The sequence below is a fragment of the Ahaetulla prasina genome, chromosome 3 (assembly GCF_028640845.1).
Source record: "Ahaetulla prasina isolate Xishuangbanna chromosome 3, ASM2864084v1, whole genome shotgun sequence".
Classification (NCBI taxonomy): Eukaryota; Metazoa; Chordata; class Lepidosauria; order Squamata; family Colubridae; genus Ahaetulla; species Ahaetulla prasina.
In genome coordinates, this window is record NC_080541.1 from 76,416,273 (window position 1) to 76,430,952 (window position 14,680).

The 14,680-nt window shown below is 35.9% G+C and overlaps 1 protein-coding gene across 7 annotated transcripts in view; it reads left to right on the forward strand.

Annotated features, from left to right (window-relative positions):
* The window catches only part of KIF13A (kinesin family member 13A), a 77,552-nt gene that overhangs the window by 16,185 nt on the left and 46,687 nt on the right, over positions 1-14,680 (forward strand). For all 7 annotated transcript variants that reach the window (XM_058174829.1, XM_058174830.1, XM_058174833.1 and 4 more), the window contains exons 5-11: positions 401-493; positions 3,210-3,390; positions 4,225-4,312; positions 5,320-5,454; positions 7,190-7,302; positions 13,643-13,754; positions 14,147-14,359. In XM_058174829.1, the coding sequence (XP_058030812.1) occupies positions 401-493; positions 3,210-3,390; positions 4,225-4,312; positions 5,320-5,454; positions 7,190-7,302; positions 13,643-13,754; positions 14,147-14,359 (935 nt within the window). The remainder of the gene's footprint in view (positions 1-400; positions 494-3,209; positions 3,391-4,224; positions 4,313-5,319; positions 5,455-7,189; positions 7,303-13,642; positions 13,755-14,146; positions 14,360-14,680) is intronic.

Sequence of the window (14,680 nt, forward strand, 5' to 3'; positions counted from 1 at the left end):
TTTATGTTGCTAAATGAGATAGTGTTTTGTCCCATTTTAGGATCTTGCTTGCTAAAGTTGTTTAGTGACTCACTGCAGTGGTTAAATTAGTAACACAGTTGTTAAGTGAATCTGGCTTCCCCATTGACTCTGCTTGTCATAAGGTTGCAAAACATGATCATATCATCTGGAACACTGAACCTGTCATAAATATGAACCAATGTGTTCCAAAAGTTAGAGTTGCTAACAGCAACAGTGGTAGCTCCATGAACAATCTGATTGATGCAGAGGGGGCAAAGTGCATCACAGTATAGATAATTCCATTTCAGTTATTTTCTCTTTCTTTCTTTCTTTCTTTCTTTCTTTCTTTCTTTCTTTCTTTCTTTCTTTCTTTCTTTCTTTCTTTCTTTTTTTTTTGTAGATCAACAAGTTGTGTTTAAGTGCCTTGGAGAAGGAATTCTTGAGAAAGCCTTTCAGGGATATAATGCTTGCATTTTTGCATATGGACAAACAGGTAAGAGTTGTATTTATAAGTTCCAAATGGAAATGATCTATTTTGTGGAAGTTGTCACCATCTTCTGGGAAAGAAGAACCACTCACCAGTGTCTTCTTCACTGTGTGAACCTCTCCTTAAGGTCAGGACTTGACTTAAGTCCAATAATTTCATTCTCCCTCCCCAAAATTCTGCCTTAATAGTGCTTTTTTATATATAAACAGAAAGGCCCTGTTCTCTCTTGAATTGTCCTTGGTCCAGTTTTTTGTTTCTGGATTTCTCAACCTGCTTTTCTGTTGTTATCTTGCTTTACACCTGATGGTTCTCTGTGGACCGGCACTGGGACGCAACATGCCAGAAACCAGGCTGCACAAACAAGTGTCCGTGGGATGTAGGCAGCATAGGAAGCCATGCTCCCTCTGGTCCACTGAAAAACCTCTCTCCACAGAACCGGTCCCTGGTGCCCAAAAAATTGGGGACTGCTGCTCTAGAACTCTTGGAGGCTTTCAATACAATCAGGCATAGTATTTTTCTGAGTGAGTGGTCAGGGCTGAGTCTTGGGAGCATAGTTTTGCATTGTTTCTGATCTTTTCCCTGTTGGGTGGTAAGAAAAACTATTTGACAGGGTTATGTGGAGATCTGGAACTAAAACGTAAAATGTGATTGTGAGTATGTGTGGACATATATAGCATTTTTTGGGAACACCTTAAAGCAGCCTTTTTTTCCCTGAGTTTATGAATCTTCCCTCTGTAGCTAACATGCATTCCTGGGAAATGATACTTTGTTGTATTCCACCTCCTTAACTCAAATACACATTTTCCTGAAATGGTGCAATTTGTACTATTTATTATTTGTTATCATTTTTGAAAGAGACAGCAAAAAAAAAAAGAGTATCAAAAATGTTAACAACGACTTAACACATATAGACTTCACAGAAGATAACAACGACCTAACATATAGACTTCACAGAAGATAATGTTGAAAAAGCCCTTCGCAACCTGAAACCATCATTATCTATTGGACCAGATGGATTATGTGCATACTTTTTAAAAAAACTTTCAATTAATATAGCTGAACCCCTAAGCATAATCTTTAATAAAGCCTTCAAAACTAGTTCCCTTCCAAAACTCTGGTCTCTAGCCACAGTCATCCCTATCTTCAAAAAAGGAGATCCAAGCCTAGTTGAAAATTACAGACCTATCTCTCTATGTTGTGTCTCATGCAAAGTAATGGAATCTATCATAAACCAATCCATTACACTCCACCTTGAAACAAACAACCTTCTCTCTAATAAACAACTTGGTTTCAGAAAAAAATTGTCTTCTAACTTACAACTTCTCCACTGCAAGAACATATGGACTACCAACCTTGATCAAGGAAAAGCAATAGATGCAATCTACATAGACTTCTCCAAAGCCTTTGATTCAGTAGTACATGATAAACTACTCCTGAAACTAAAATCCTACGGCATTTCGGGACCTCTTCACAATTGGATAAATGCCTTCCTGTCAAACAGACAACAAGTGGTCAAAATTGGCAACGCTATATCAAATCCTGTTCCTGTCAAAAGTGGCGTTCCCCAAGGTAGTGTTTTTGGACCAACGCTCTTCATACTATACATAAATGATCTCTGTGACCTCATCTCAAGTTATTGTGTTCTCTTTGCTGATGATGTCAAACTATTTAATACCACTAACAATACTACTACCCTTCAAGAAGACCTCGACTTAGTTTCCAATTGGTCTAAAACTTGGCAACTCCAAATCTCAACCAGCAAATGCTCAGTCTTACATATTGGAAAAAAGAATCCTATCAACAAGTACAAACTTGATGGTCATTACCTTACTGACGACCCCCACCCTGTCAAAGATCTTGGAATTCTCATATCAAATGATCTTAATGCCAAAGCCCACTGCAACTACATAGCAAAAAAGGCTCTAAAAGTTGTAAACCTAATTTTACGCAGCTTCTTTTCCAAAAACTCTACACTACTAACTAGAGCATATAAAACATTTGCCAGACCTATTCTTGAATACAGCTCATCCGTCTGGAACCCTCACCACATCTCTGACATAAATACAATAGAACGCGTCCAGAAATACTTTTACTAGAAGAGTTCTTTGCTCCTCCGAAAACAACAAAATACCTTATACCACCAGGCTTGAAATACTGGGATTAGAAAACTTACAACTCCGTCGACTTCGACATGACCTGTGTTTAACACACAAAATCATCTATTGCAATATCCTTCCTGTAAAAGACTACTTCAGCTTCAATCACAATATTACAAGAGCAAAAAATAGATTCAAGCTTAATGTCAACCACTTCAAACTTGATTGCAGAAAATATGACTTCTGTAACAGAGTTGTTAATGCTTGGAACTTATTACCTGACTCCATAGTCTCTACTCAAAATCCCAAAATCTTCAACCAAAAACTGTCTACTATTGACCTCAGAGGACTATAAGGGGCGTGCATAAGAGCACAAAAGTGCCTACCGTTCCTGTCCTATTGTTCCCTTCATTATATCAAATTATTATAGCTGATGCATATTTTTTTTACACGCACACACACACACACACACACACACACATATATATATATATATATTTTCTTCATGATATGTTGTTTTATTTATGACAATGTTTGTGTATACTGTTGTGACAAAATGAAATTAAAAAAAATTGATAACTTTTCCATTTTTAAATATAAAATTCATCTTTATATTCCTCTTTTAGGCTCAGGAAAATCCTTCTCAATGATGGGAAATGCGGAGCAGTTGGGTCTGATCCCGCGCCTCTGCTGTGCTTTATTTCAGAGAATCACTTTAGAACAAAATGATTCACACACTTTTAAAGTAGAGGTGTCCTACATGGAAATCTATAATGAAAAGGTCAGAGATCTACTCGACCCTAAAGGGTGAGTGACCCCCCCAACTCTTTAATTCTAGATGTATAGTATAACAGAGAGAAGTTTGGTACATATTATTTAGTTTCGCTTTATAGTTTGTATTTTTCATTGTTTCCTAATAGCATATAAGAATAACAGTGATAATATTTGTTTACGCTGCTAGTTGCTGTGGCGGGTTCAAAAAAGAATTTATTTTTTAATTTGAGAGTCAATTACACATCATGGCTGTGTTAGTCCATCCTTAAACTTAACTGTTCTTAATGGGGAAAATATATACGGACAAGAATGGAAACTATTTTCTTAACTGATGGCATTTCCATTTGTTGCCCTCTACCAGCACTTTATCTAAATTGGAGAAACCAGTTTGAAGTCACATCTCTGCTCCTGAGATGTGTAATGTAAGCCTGACACTGTTTATTACAGAGAGTTATTCAAGCAGAATTGTCAAGAGTCTCTAGTGAGTAGTGTTTAAGGCTGCTAGTTGTAAGATTTTGTCTTAAAAAGAGTATACAGATGCCAATTTTAATGGAACAGTGGGATCTTTTTTCTTTTTTTTAACATTTACTAACATGTTAGAAAGTTTACTTAGTACTTTTACAAAATTTGTAAAAGAACCAGATTTTTTTCAAGGAGGGTGTTAATTTCATTGTTTCATTTTCTGTTTCATGTCTTTTTACCATGTAAATATGAAAATAGTTTTAATAAAAATAAACCTTTATATTTCTGATAAATGAATTTTCCTTTTGAGAACAAGTTTATATGTTCATTGGCTTATAATAAGTTAATTTTACTGATTCATTTTCCTAACAAAATTTAAATTATAACAATATTTTTGTCTCAAAGGAGTCGGCAATCCCTCAAAGTTCGGGAGCATAAAGTTTTGGGTCCATATGTAGATGGTTTGTCTCAACTAGCCGTTACTTGCTTTGAAGTAAGTCAAGTGTAAGAATTTGGTCACTATAACGGTATTCCTGGGTTGAAGAATGAATTTGCACTTCTATGCTTGTACTGCAGGGTGAGAAAAGAAGCATGGGGACTAATTTATATAACGACAGTATGTGTAAGAAAGTTATTTATGGTAAGACAGATTCACTTGCATAAAAAATATGTGTGTGTTAAACATATTGTTAAAAAAACAGACAAGGAAAATGTGCATTAGAGGAGAAAATACAAGTTATTTACAGTAATGAGTATTTAAAACACATTAGCCACTAATATACTGTAATATATGTACTGATAACTAAACAAGTTTTGTTTAAAAAATTTAATTTATATTGATTTATTAATTTTCAGTTGACTAAGCTATTTTGGAGGTATGTTTTGAATTAGGTATAACAAACATTAAACAATTTTGCAAATCATATATGTATAACTGAGTTTTTATTTTATACTTGTGGAAACAAAAATGTCTACAGCTGCAATAACTTTGAGCCAATTAAATGAAATTAATATTAATGTAAGTGGGATGACACATTGTTTTCATCTGAAATGTTGAAATGGGTTTGTGTTGGCCTCTTTGATCTATTTTGGAATATGCATTTGGAGATGATTGATAGGTTCAATTAAGGACAGGCAAAAGTGTTGTGTGAGTTTAAATTTATTTATATATTACATTGTAAGGGCCTAGGGCAAGTAACACAACTCTCTCTTTCCAGTAAGCAAAACAGCATAAAATTATATTTACAAATGGAGAAATATCTCCATCTTTCTAGGGTTATTTTGAACAGAGAATAGATCTTAACCATGCTTTTGAAAGTACTGTAGATGGAACTTAAGTGTAGAGTGGGAAGGCATTCCATAAGGCTGAAAAAATACACATATAATACGCATATAATGTTTTAAGTTGTATTTGTTTATTTATATCTAAAGTGATTAATTGCAAATGCTGCAATTGGAAAAAGGAAATTGTTGTGTCCAATGTTTTATGTTATTCATCAGGATATAGAGTCACTAATGTCAGAGGGAAATAAGTCCCGGACGGTTGCAGCAACCAACATGAATGAAGAAAGCAGCCGCTCTCATGCTGTATTTAACATCATCATCACTCAAACACTTTATGATCTGCAGTCTGGCGTAAGTGAATTGAATATAAAGACACGTTATTATTTGAGTAATATGTTGAAAAATTTAAATCTTATCCAGTTGATTTCAGTGGTATTTGCCTAAAATTGTATAAATGACAGTATAAAATATGACTGTGTGTCCACTGAAATTTCTACTGTTGTAGGTATAAAGATTATTTTTTTAATCTGAAATAAAGGGCTAGAGTGACACTAGGAGATAAAACAGTTAAAATGCTTGGACAATTAAATTCAGCCAAAGAAGCCATTGAGTCTCTAATATGATAAGATTTCTAACGCATACTACAATTTATTTTGCATTAAATACCAAAATAAATATTGAATGATAAAGATCCAATATGACCCTTAACCACATTTATTAGATACAGCTTTTCAATGTGTGCCTGTTGAAAGAAACAAAAATGGGTGCAATTCAGCAATCTGGAACTTTACATAAGTAATTTATGGAAGAGTGTTGGTCAGTAATCATACCTTAGGTCTGTGATGGCAAATCTTTTGGACTCCACATGTCAGAAATTCAGAAAATGCTTACCTTGACTGCTGGCATGTCACGTCACCAACTGCATCTTGGCCAAAAGAGGCCTGACAGGACCTCCTCTCTGGACTCTCCTACATTCTCCGAATCCTCAAAAGTCACATGAGGGAGCCCTGCAAGGTTTCTGCAACCTCAGAAAATCGTGTGAGAATCCTTGCATGATTTTCAGATGCCTCAGAGGCTGTGCAAGAGAAAGGCCCTCTAAGATGAGCTTCAGAGGGTCATGGCATGTCATCAGACATGGTGTGGCATGTCACCTGTCACACACATTTCATAAATTTGGTACCACTGCCATAGGTATTTGGTGGTAAGAGGGTGTCAGACTGAGGTCAGTAAAGGAAAATTCAGCTTTGTTGCATACTGTCTAGATTGAGGGACAACTTAATCTCGTCTCTTGTAATTAAAGTATCATAATGTTATGAACAAATGAAAGAAATTTGTTCATCTGTTTAGAATCCTGATGCTACAATGGTTGTAAGTGTGAAATGTAAGTGTGATAAGTCACTTTTTTCAGTATCATTGTAACTTTGAATGATCAATAAACAAAATGGTTGTAAGTTGAAGATTACATGTACCGGTATATCTCCATTAACCTTGTCTTCAAATGTAGTACAGGCATAATTAATTTGTAGCTTGTAACTTTTATAGTATAGTAATGCTCTGTGCTAAAATGTAATTTGAATATGAAAAAAAAATAAAAATATGTAAGCTTTTGTTATGCTATAACGATAAATTCAATAACATTTATATTATGTAAGAAGTGAGTATTTTCCCAACTTCGTTTCAAGATGATAGTGAACTTTGGGAGTTATAAAAATTGATGCCAGCAGAATGGCAGACCAAATCTTTTCATCCAGGTTTTATTTTTTTTAAAGGCACAGAAGAAATAAGCTGAAATGACACAGATGGCTTCGTTAGATGGCCAAATGGCTGAATAGTATCCTGTTTTATTAGAAAAGTTAAGAATAATAATGGTGGTTTTCTCCTAAAGGTTTTCTTATTTGCAAAAAAACTATTCAGCCATTTGGCCATCAAATTTCAGCAGTAAATTCTCTCAATGCTGGATGTGATCAGTGAGGTGCTATGGACATACATGGTACTGTGTGCATACGTGTTGTGAATTTTTACTTGTTCTTTAAATCATAATGTCCATTAATAAAGCTTCAGCTTTTTTCCCCCCCTCTCTGCTTAGAACTCTGGAGAGAAAGTGAGCAAAGTTAGCCTGGTTGATCTGGCTGGTAGTGAGAGAGTATCTAAAACAGGAGCTGCAGGAGAACGTTTGAAGGAAGGCAGCAACATAAACAAGTAAGGCACTGATGAAACTATATTATCCAAGTACCGGTAAATTGATTCTTGAAGGCCTTCAAATCAAGTTTCTGGTCATTTTGCTACGTGCTAATTGTATTTTTATGTCTTGGATTTCTTAATTTTTTTTCTGCATTTATTTTCAATTGATGAGCTAGAAATATAATTTAGACAGGATCTTCTGCCTTGAAGCAAATTCACTGAAATCAACCCAAGGAGTTTTTGGTATGGCAACAAGGAGAAATTAGGTTTATGAATACAGATTTTTTTCGAACTATTCTTTCTATGGGGTTTTAAAATACAATTATAAAATATAAGAATAATTAACAGAGTACAGGAACATGTTTTCAAAATGTATAGCTATTAAATAAATGGGAAGAATCATAACTGAAGGGCTCCTTCACACAATTAACTTTTCAGAAACAAGTAAATGAAAGAAACAAGTTTTAACTAAATAACTTTTTTCCAAAAGAAAAGATTCTGATCCAGAAACTGCCTTATTTGCCTTAAAACTGTCTTATTTGCTTCCACTAAAGCTATTTTTATTGTGGTCTTTTTAAATGAAATGGATGGCTGATGAAATAATTATTTTTATATGCTTTTTAGCAGACCTATTTTATTATGTATTTGAACGTACGTGCCTATTTCCTCGTAATTCATTTTTTTTTTCTGAGCAGTGTTACTATACATTTAGAATTGTTGCAGAATTTGAAAATAGCTACATAACATGTTTTCTGTTCCTTCAGCCCTGTCTTGTATGAAAGCCTCTCTCCTCCTTCTTGTCTGGGTTTGTTGTGATGGCACATTTTATCTGGATCAGCACTGTCCAATATTTTGATCAGTTTTAGGTATTTAATCAGGCTTGCAGCTTCTACTATTATTAGAGGCATTTTCCAGTAATTTGATCAAGCATATGTATTCACAGTATAATTCTGTGTATAATTACTTAAAAATAAATCCCAGTGAGCCCATGTGGTTTTTTTTCTTTCAGGTAAGCAATTTTATACTACATAGGATTAGAGTGTTGCATTGTAAAGTGTAGCATTTGCCAAAAGGCCAGAACTGCTTTGATTTTCTAAATTGCTTATGTATATCTTGATTTCAATTTTGATTTTATGATAATTCTTTTTTTTTTTTGCAAGATGAGACAGTAAGTCATTTAAAGGCCTTTTCCCATAATTATCCTTTAATCTAACCTTAAAGTACTTCAAGTCAGCCACAGTAATTAAACTTGAATTATCAAATGTTTATAGCAGATCTTAGTATTCATTTAGTTCTAAGGATATAATAGCTGTCATGGGTTAGCCTAAGGCTATATTTAGTTACCATAGTACTTTGCTTCTTTGTGAGGCTCATAAGCAATAGGTGAATGTATGCTTTTCTCTTGCTGTGCTCCCACTCTAGCTGATACTTGAGGGCTACTACTAACCCTCAACTGAAGGTAATGTTGAGGTTTCGAAACAATAGCCCTCAGTATACTTGCGTATTTTTCCAATCCCCTTTTTAAAAATGATATTATGACTGTATTACCAGGTCTTCTTTAATACCACAGGCTGATTATATGCAGTATGACAGGCAAAACATTTTTTTCTGTTTTAAATTGCTTCCAGTCAGTTAGGGTTTTCTTAATCTGGCACAGATCACAGGCACAAAGACTAAGTTTGGGGTTTCAAACCCCCCCCCTCAAAAGCTGCTTTATAGAAAATTACAGTATTATATCTTACTTCTACTCTTAATGCTAATCCTATGTTTGTTTCTATTTTCCTACCTATCTTAATCTAGCAACTTCCTGTTACTATTACAACTACTTTTTTTTTACCTCTGCATACTGTCTCTATGTTCATAGCAATACATTTTTCTGCCTTTAACTATTTCCTATCTATTGAAATATTTCCCTTTCCCCTAGCTCTTGTCACAGAGTCATTTGAAGATCCTTTCCGCTCCATTATAGACTTACAAATAGTTTTTTCTCCAGGATCCAATCTGGGTCAGTCAGAGGTTTTGTCTTCCAAGCCTTTAGACTCGTTCTGGAGACCATCTTCAGGGAATAGTAGAGTGTGTGCTGTTTTTTCTCCACCTCCCCAATTCCCCAGCCCTCAAGAGTCCTTACTTTCTGGAGCTGATTTGTGGAGCTCCCTGCCAGGTCGCTGCACCTAATGGGCTTCCTTTGAGCTATTTCTTTTGCAGAATCTGGTCACTTTTCCTTCTCCTTTCTTTCCCCTCTGTCTCTCGGCAGGTCTTGGGGCATCAGGACTTGCAGTTTTGTTTCTCTATCTGGGGGCTGCCACTGAGTTGCTTGTCTCAGTGCTTTTTCCCCATGTCTCTGCTGTCTTCCTGGCTTGACTCCTTTTTCCCCACACCCACACAGACACACATGCCTGATTCATCTGATCCGTTTTATATACAAAGTCTCCCAATAAAGGAGGGGTTGGGGCTGTTTTAACCTTCCTTCCTAGATAGCCCCAAAGCATTGCCTCCCAGGAGGAAAGGAGTAATGCCTGCTCACTCTGGGTGGTGAGTTCATTCTCCTGCCTCAGAAAATTTTATTAGTTGATTTCTGAGCCTAATATTTTGAGAAAGAGAGAAAATGTCCATATGTTTTTATATAATCATTGATTTGTGATATGGCCTCCATCTCAAATATAATACAAATGAAGGTGAGTATATGTGTCCCAGAATAATGTTGCAGGATCCAATCTGGGTCGGTCGCCAGGGCCAGAGGTTTTGTCTTCCGAGCTTTTGGACCCGTGCTGGAGCTCATCGTCAGGGAACTTCTCTCCAGCAGTGTGTGCTAGAGAGACTCTGCTACAGAGAAGTTCCCTAAAGATGGGCTCCAGCACAAGTCCAAAAGCTTGATAGACAAAATCTCTGGTCCTGGTGACTGACCCAGATTGGATCAAATATAATAATTTAACAGCAATAGCAGCAAAGATAAATAACTTTAATTGATGCAATTCAATGGCATTGAGATCTGAATCAGCCCCTCTTCCTCATATGTATATCATAAAACCAGGTTTAATTAACATCTTGGGCCAAGGCATGGGGAGACCACTAGGTCTTAAGACTTTGCAAAAGACCCACAGGGAGAGGGCCATCCAGATCACAGGGAAAATGGTGTCTATAGGGCAGGCAATGTGATGGAGAGAGAACTTGGGAAAGATTCCTTGGATGAAAATCCTAAAGGGGAAAATAACTCAAGAATCTTGGGAAACTCTGAAAAATATGATCATAAAAACCCAGACCAGTTTCCACTGGGAACCGCTGAGAAAAAAAAAAAACAAGAAATCCAAGAAGAAACCAGCATGGCTATACAAAGATCTCTCTGACAAATTAAAAGACAAAAAGGACAAGTACAAAAAATGGAAAGAGGGATGCATAACTAAGGCAGGATATCAGCAGACAGCCAGAATCTGCAAAGACGAAGTCAAGAAAGCAAAGGTTCAATGAACAATAAAAGTCAAAGATAACAAAAAAAAGTTTCTTCCGACATATAAATAACAAGAAAAAAATCAAGGAAACAGTCAGTTCACTAAAGAAAGAGGATGGCAAGGAAGTAACAGGCAATAGAGAGAAAGCAGATCTGCTTAACTCATTCTTTGCATCGAAACATAACTTCACGCAAAAAGAAACTATAGCCCAACCTACCAGAAACATAACTAACAGACTGGAAATAAAAGTTAAAATAAGCAAAAAAATAATAAGAGAATACCTGTCTGATCTTGATGAATACAAATCACCAGGACCTGATAGATTACATCCCAGAGTTCTAAAGGAGCTGGCAGATGTCATCTCAGAACCATTGCATCACATCTTTCAAAAATCCTGGAACACCGGGGAATTACCAGAGGACTGGAAAAGAGCTGATATGGTTCCCATCTTCAAAAAAGGGGGAAAAACAACAGATCCAGGAAACTACAGTCCAAACAGTCTAACATCAATACCCAGGAAAATACTGGAAAAGATAATTTTAAAAAAATCTGCCAAAAAAATCGCACCACTTCGGGAGAACCGGTTGTTAACTTCCTGAGCAGTTTGGCAAACTGGTTGTTGGAAGAAATCATTAGGGCAAAGAACCGGTTGTTAAAATTACTGCAGTCCCATCACTGGTAGTCAGCATGGGTTTGTTAAAAACAGATCATGCCAAACCAATCTTATTTCATTCTTCAACATAGTGGTTATATTAGTAGACCAGCAAAATACTGTGGATACAGTATACTTCGACTTCAGCAAGGCATTCGACAAAGTAGACCACAACCTACTTCTTCATAAGCTAGAAAAAAGTGGGATAGATAGCTTCACCACCAGATGGATTTGCAACTGGCTGACAAATGGTACTCAATCCTTAATAGGTCTAACATGAAGAGAAGTAAGCAGTGGGGTGCCACAAGGTTCCGTCTTAGGCCTAGTACTCTTCAATATCTTCATAAACGATTTAGATGAGGGAATAGAAGGGGAACTCACTAAATTTGCAGATGATACTAAGCTGGCAGGAATAGCTAACACCCTAGAAGATAGGTTTAAGATCCAGATGGATCTTGAAAGACTTGAACATGGGCCCTATCTAACAAAATGAAATTCAATGTAGAGAAAAGTAAAGTCTTACACTTAGGTAAGAAAAACCAAAAGCACACATATAAACTGGGGGAAACCAGGCTTAATAGCAGTGACTGTGAGAGGGATCTTGAAGTCTTAGTGGACAATCAGCTAAATATGAGCCAGCAGTGTGCAGTAGCAGCTAAAAAAGCCAACACAATCCTAAACTGCATTAACAGAGGGATACAATCAAGATCAAGTGAGGTACTAATATCACTATAGAGTACTGCATCCAGTTTTGGTCACCAAACTATAAAAAAGATGTTGAGACTCTAGAAAAAGTGCAGAGGAGAGCAACCAGGATGATTAGGGGACTGGAGACTAAAACATATGAAGAATGGTTGCAGGAACTGGGCATGGCTAGTCTAGTGAAGAGAAGGACCAGAGGAGACATGACAGCAGTGTTCCAATATTTGAGGGGCTGCCACAGAGAGGAGGGGGTCAAGCTGTTTTCCAAAGCACCTGAAGGCCAGACAAGGAATAATGGATGGAAACTGACCAAGGAGAGATTCAACCTACAAATGAGGAAGAACTTTCTGACAGTGAGAACAATCAACCAATGGAACAGCTGGCCTTTGGAAGTTGTGGGAGCTTCATCACTTGAAACTTTCAAGAAAAGATTGGACTGCCATTTGTCAGAAATGGTATAGGGTCTCCTGCTTAAGTGGGGTGGTGGTGGACTAGATGACCTATAAGGTCCCTTCCAACTCTGTAAATCTTTAATGGTCACTTTCTTTGTGTCACTCTAAACAGAGCCTCTAGTTAGCTCTGTGTGGACACAATAGGAGGGGAAAATGTTTATTTTTTGTCACCCATACAGTCACTAACCCTTAAGAAAGGTTATTATCAATGCTTGGTCGGATTCACTCTTCATTTGTTCTTCATCTTCTCTCGCTGGCATTCTAGAGCCATGTTTCTCAACTTTAGCAACTTTAAGATGTTTGGACTTGAACATCCAGTAATACTGTTCTAAGCATTTTGATATAATCTAGGGACTTGGGCTTAATTCTCTCCATTAAGGACTCTCAAGTGGATGGCATTTCAGACCCAGGGATTTGTTAATTCTGTAGTGTCTCTCACAATATCCTAAGATACCTTGTTATTTTAATTCTCTGTCATTGTTCCAATTCCCTCCCTGAAAAAGTAAGAACTAGTTCAAGAATCACAAATATTAATGCTTTCCATATGTATTTGAAAGGATATGCATTCCAGTGTATAATGTGTCCTTTCCTCTGTTCTATGACACGCTTATGGGTACAGGAATGTATTAGTGTTGTTTAGCTTTACATTACATATAACAAAGGTTTACTTGGCCAAAAAACGAGTACAAAATGTGAAGTCTTAAAAAGGCATTTTTTTTAATGTGACTGGTGTTATTTATACTACAAAGTATTTTTTTCTTATTGTTTACATGCTGTATGAAACCATTTTAAATTACAAATAAACAGTATTGGACATCACACTATACCAAAACTAATCATGTTTGTCAATAATTCATAACATTACTACTCTTTAAATAATTGATCCTAAAATAGATTTATTTGGATAATTTTTTTGTTATAAAGAAGTCTTAAACTTGCATATACGTATAATGTCAGCTTATGCTTCTACAGATTCCTGTTCCTCTTCAAACAGTTTATTACATATTGTACAGCCTGCTTTTTTAGAATAAGGCGTCTTTAATTGTATACATTTTTCTGAATCGTAGGTCACATGCTCAAACTGATCACATTTGCTGTTTTCTTAGGTCCCTTTCAACACTAGGTTTGGTTATTTCATCACTTGCAGACCAAGCAGCAGGAAAGGGGAAAAATAAATTTGTGCCTTACCGAGATTCTGTACTCACTTGGCTTCTCAAGGTAAAATACAGAAATAGAATAGCCATATTCTATTCCTATTTAAAAATGGAGATATCATTTATTGCCCTCAAATAACCTTGCACATAGGTATACTTAGTAAAAATGGCTGGTATTTAGTAAAATGAGCATATTTAGTAAAAATGAGCAATGCTGCAATAAGATCTCTTCTGGGGTTTGTGTTTTTCCTTTATGACCTTTGCAACAAAACTTGTCATTCTAATTTTTACATAGTCATTTCTAATGCTGATTGTTAAAAATATCTTAAGGGTGAGCAAATCAATTACAATTAAAATAGATTTTAAAATGGTATCTGTCAAGAAGAAATAATATATTTCAGGCATAAGAATAATTTTGTTTTACACATTTTATCTATTCCCTAATAAACCTTTTAGGACAACTTGGGAGGAAATAGCCAAACAGCTATGATAGCTACAATCAGTCCAGCAGCTGATAATTATGAAGAAACATTGTCTACATTGAGATATGCAGATAGAGCTAAAAGGATAGTAAATCATGCTATAGTGAATGAGGATCCCAATGCTAGGGTTATCCGAGAACTACGTGAAGAAGTAGAGAAGCTGAAAGAGCAACTTTCTCAGGCAGAGGTAAAGCAGATAAAAATTTAGTTTTGTTCAGTAATATTTATAAAATGAGTAAAATGGAAATAAGAGACGGGCAAATGCATTTGCATTCTGAAATTCATTTAGATAAGATTAATTATTTGGAGTTTTCTGTAAACTTTGTATCAGAAAAGGGTTTTCTTGAAGGTTGCTGTTTTGAGGTTCTAATGGAAAGAAAAGAGAGAAATATAACTCAGTATTCATTCTATGATTTTATGAAGGAGAATGAAGAGTAATGTCTGCATTTTACAAATATACCCCAAGAGAATGATTTGATTCGTGCTGAAATCATTTTTCCGATTTATT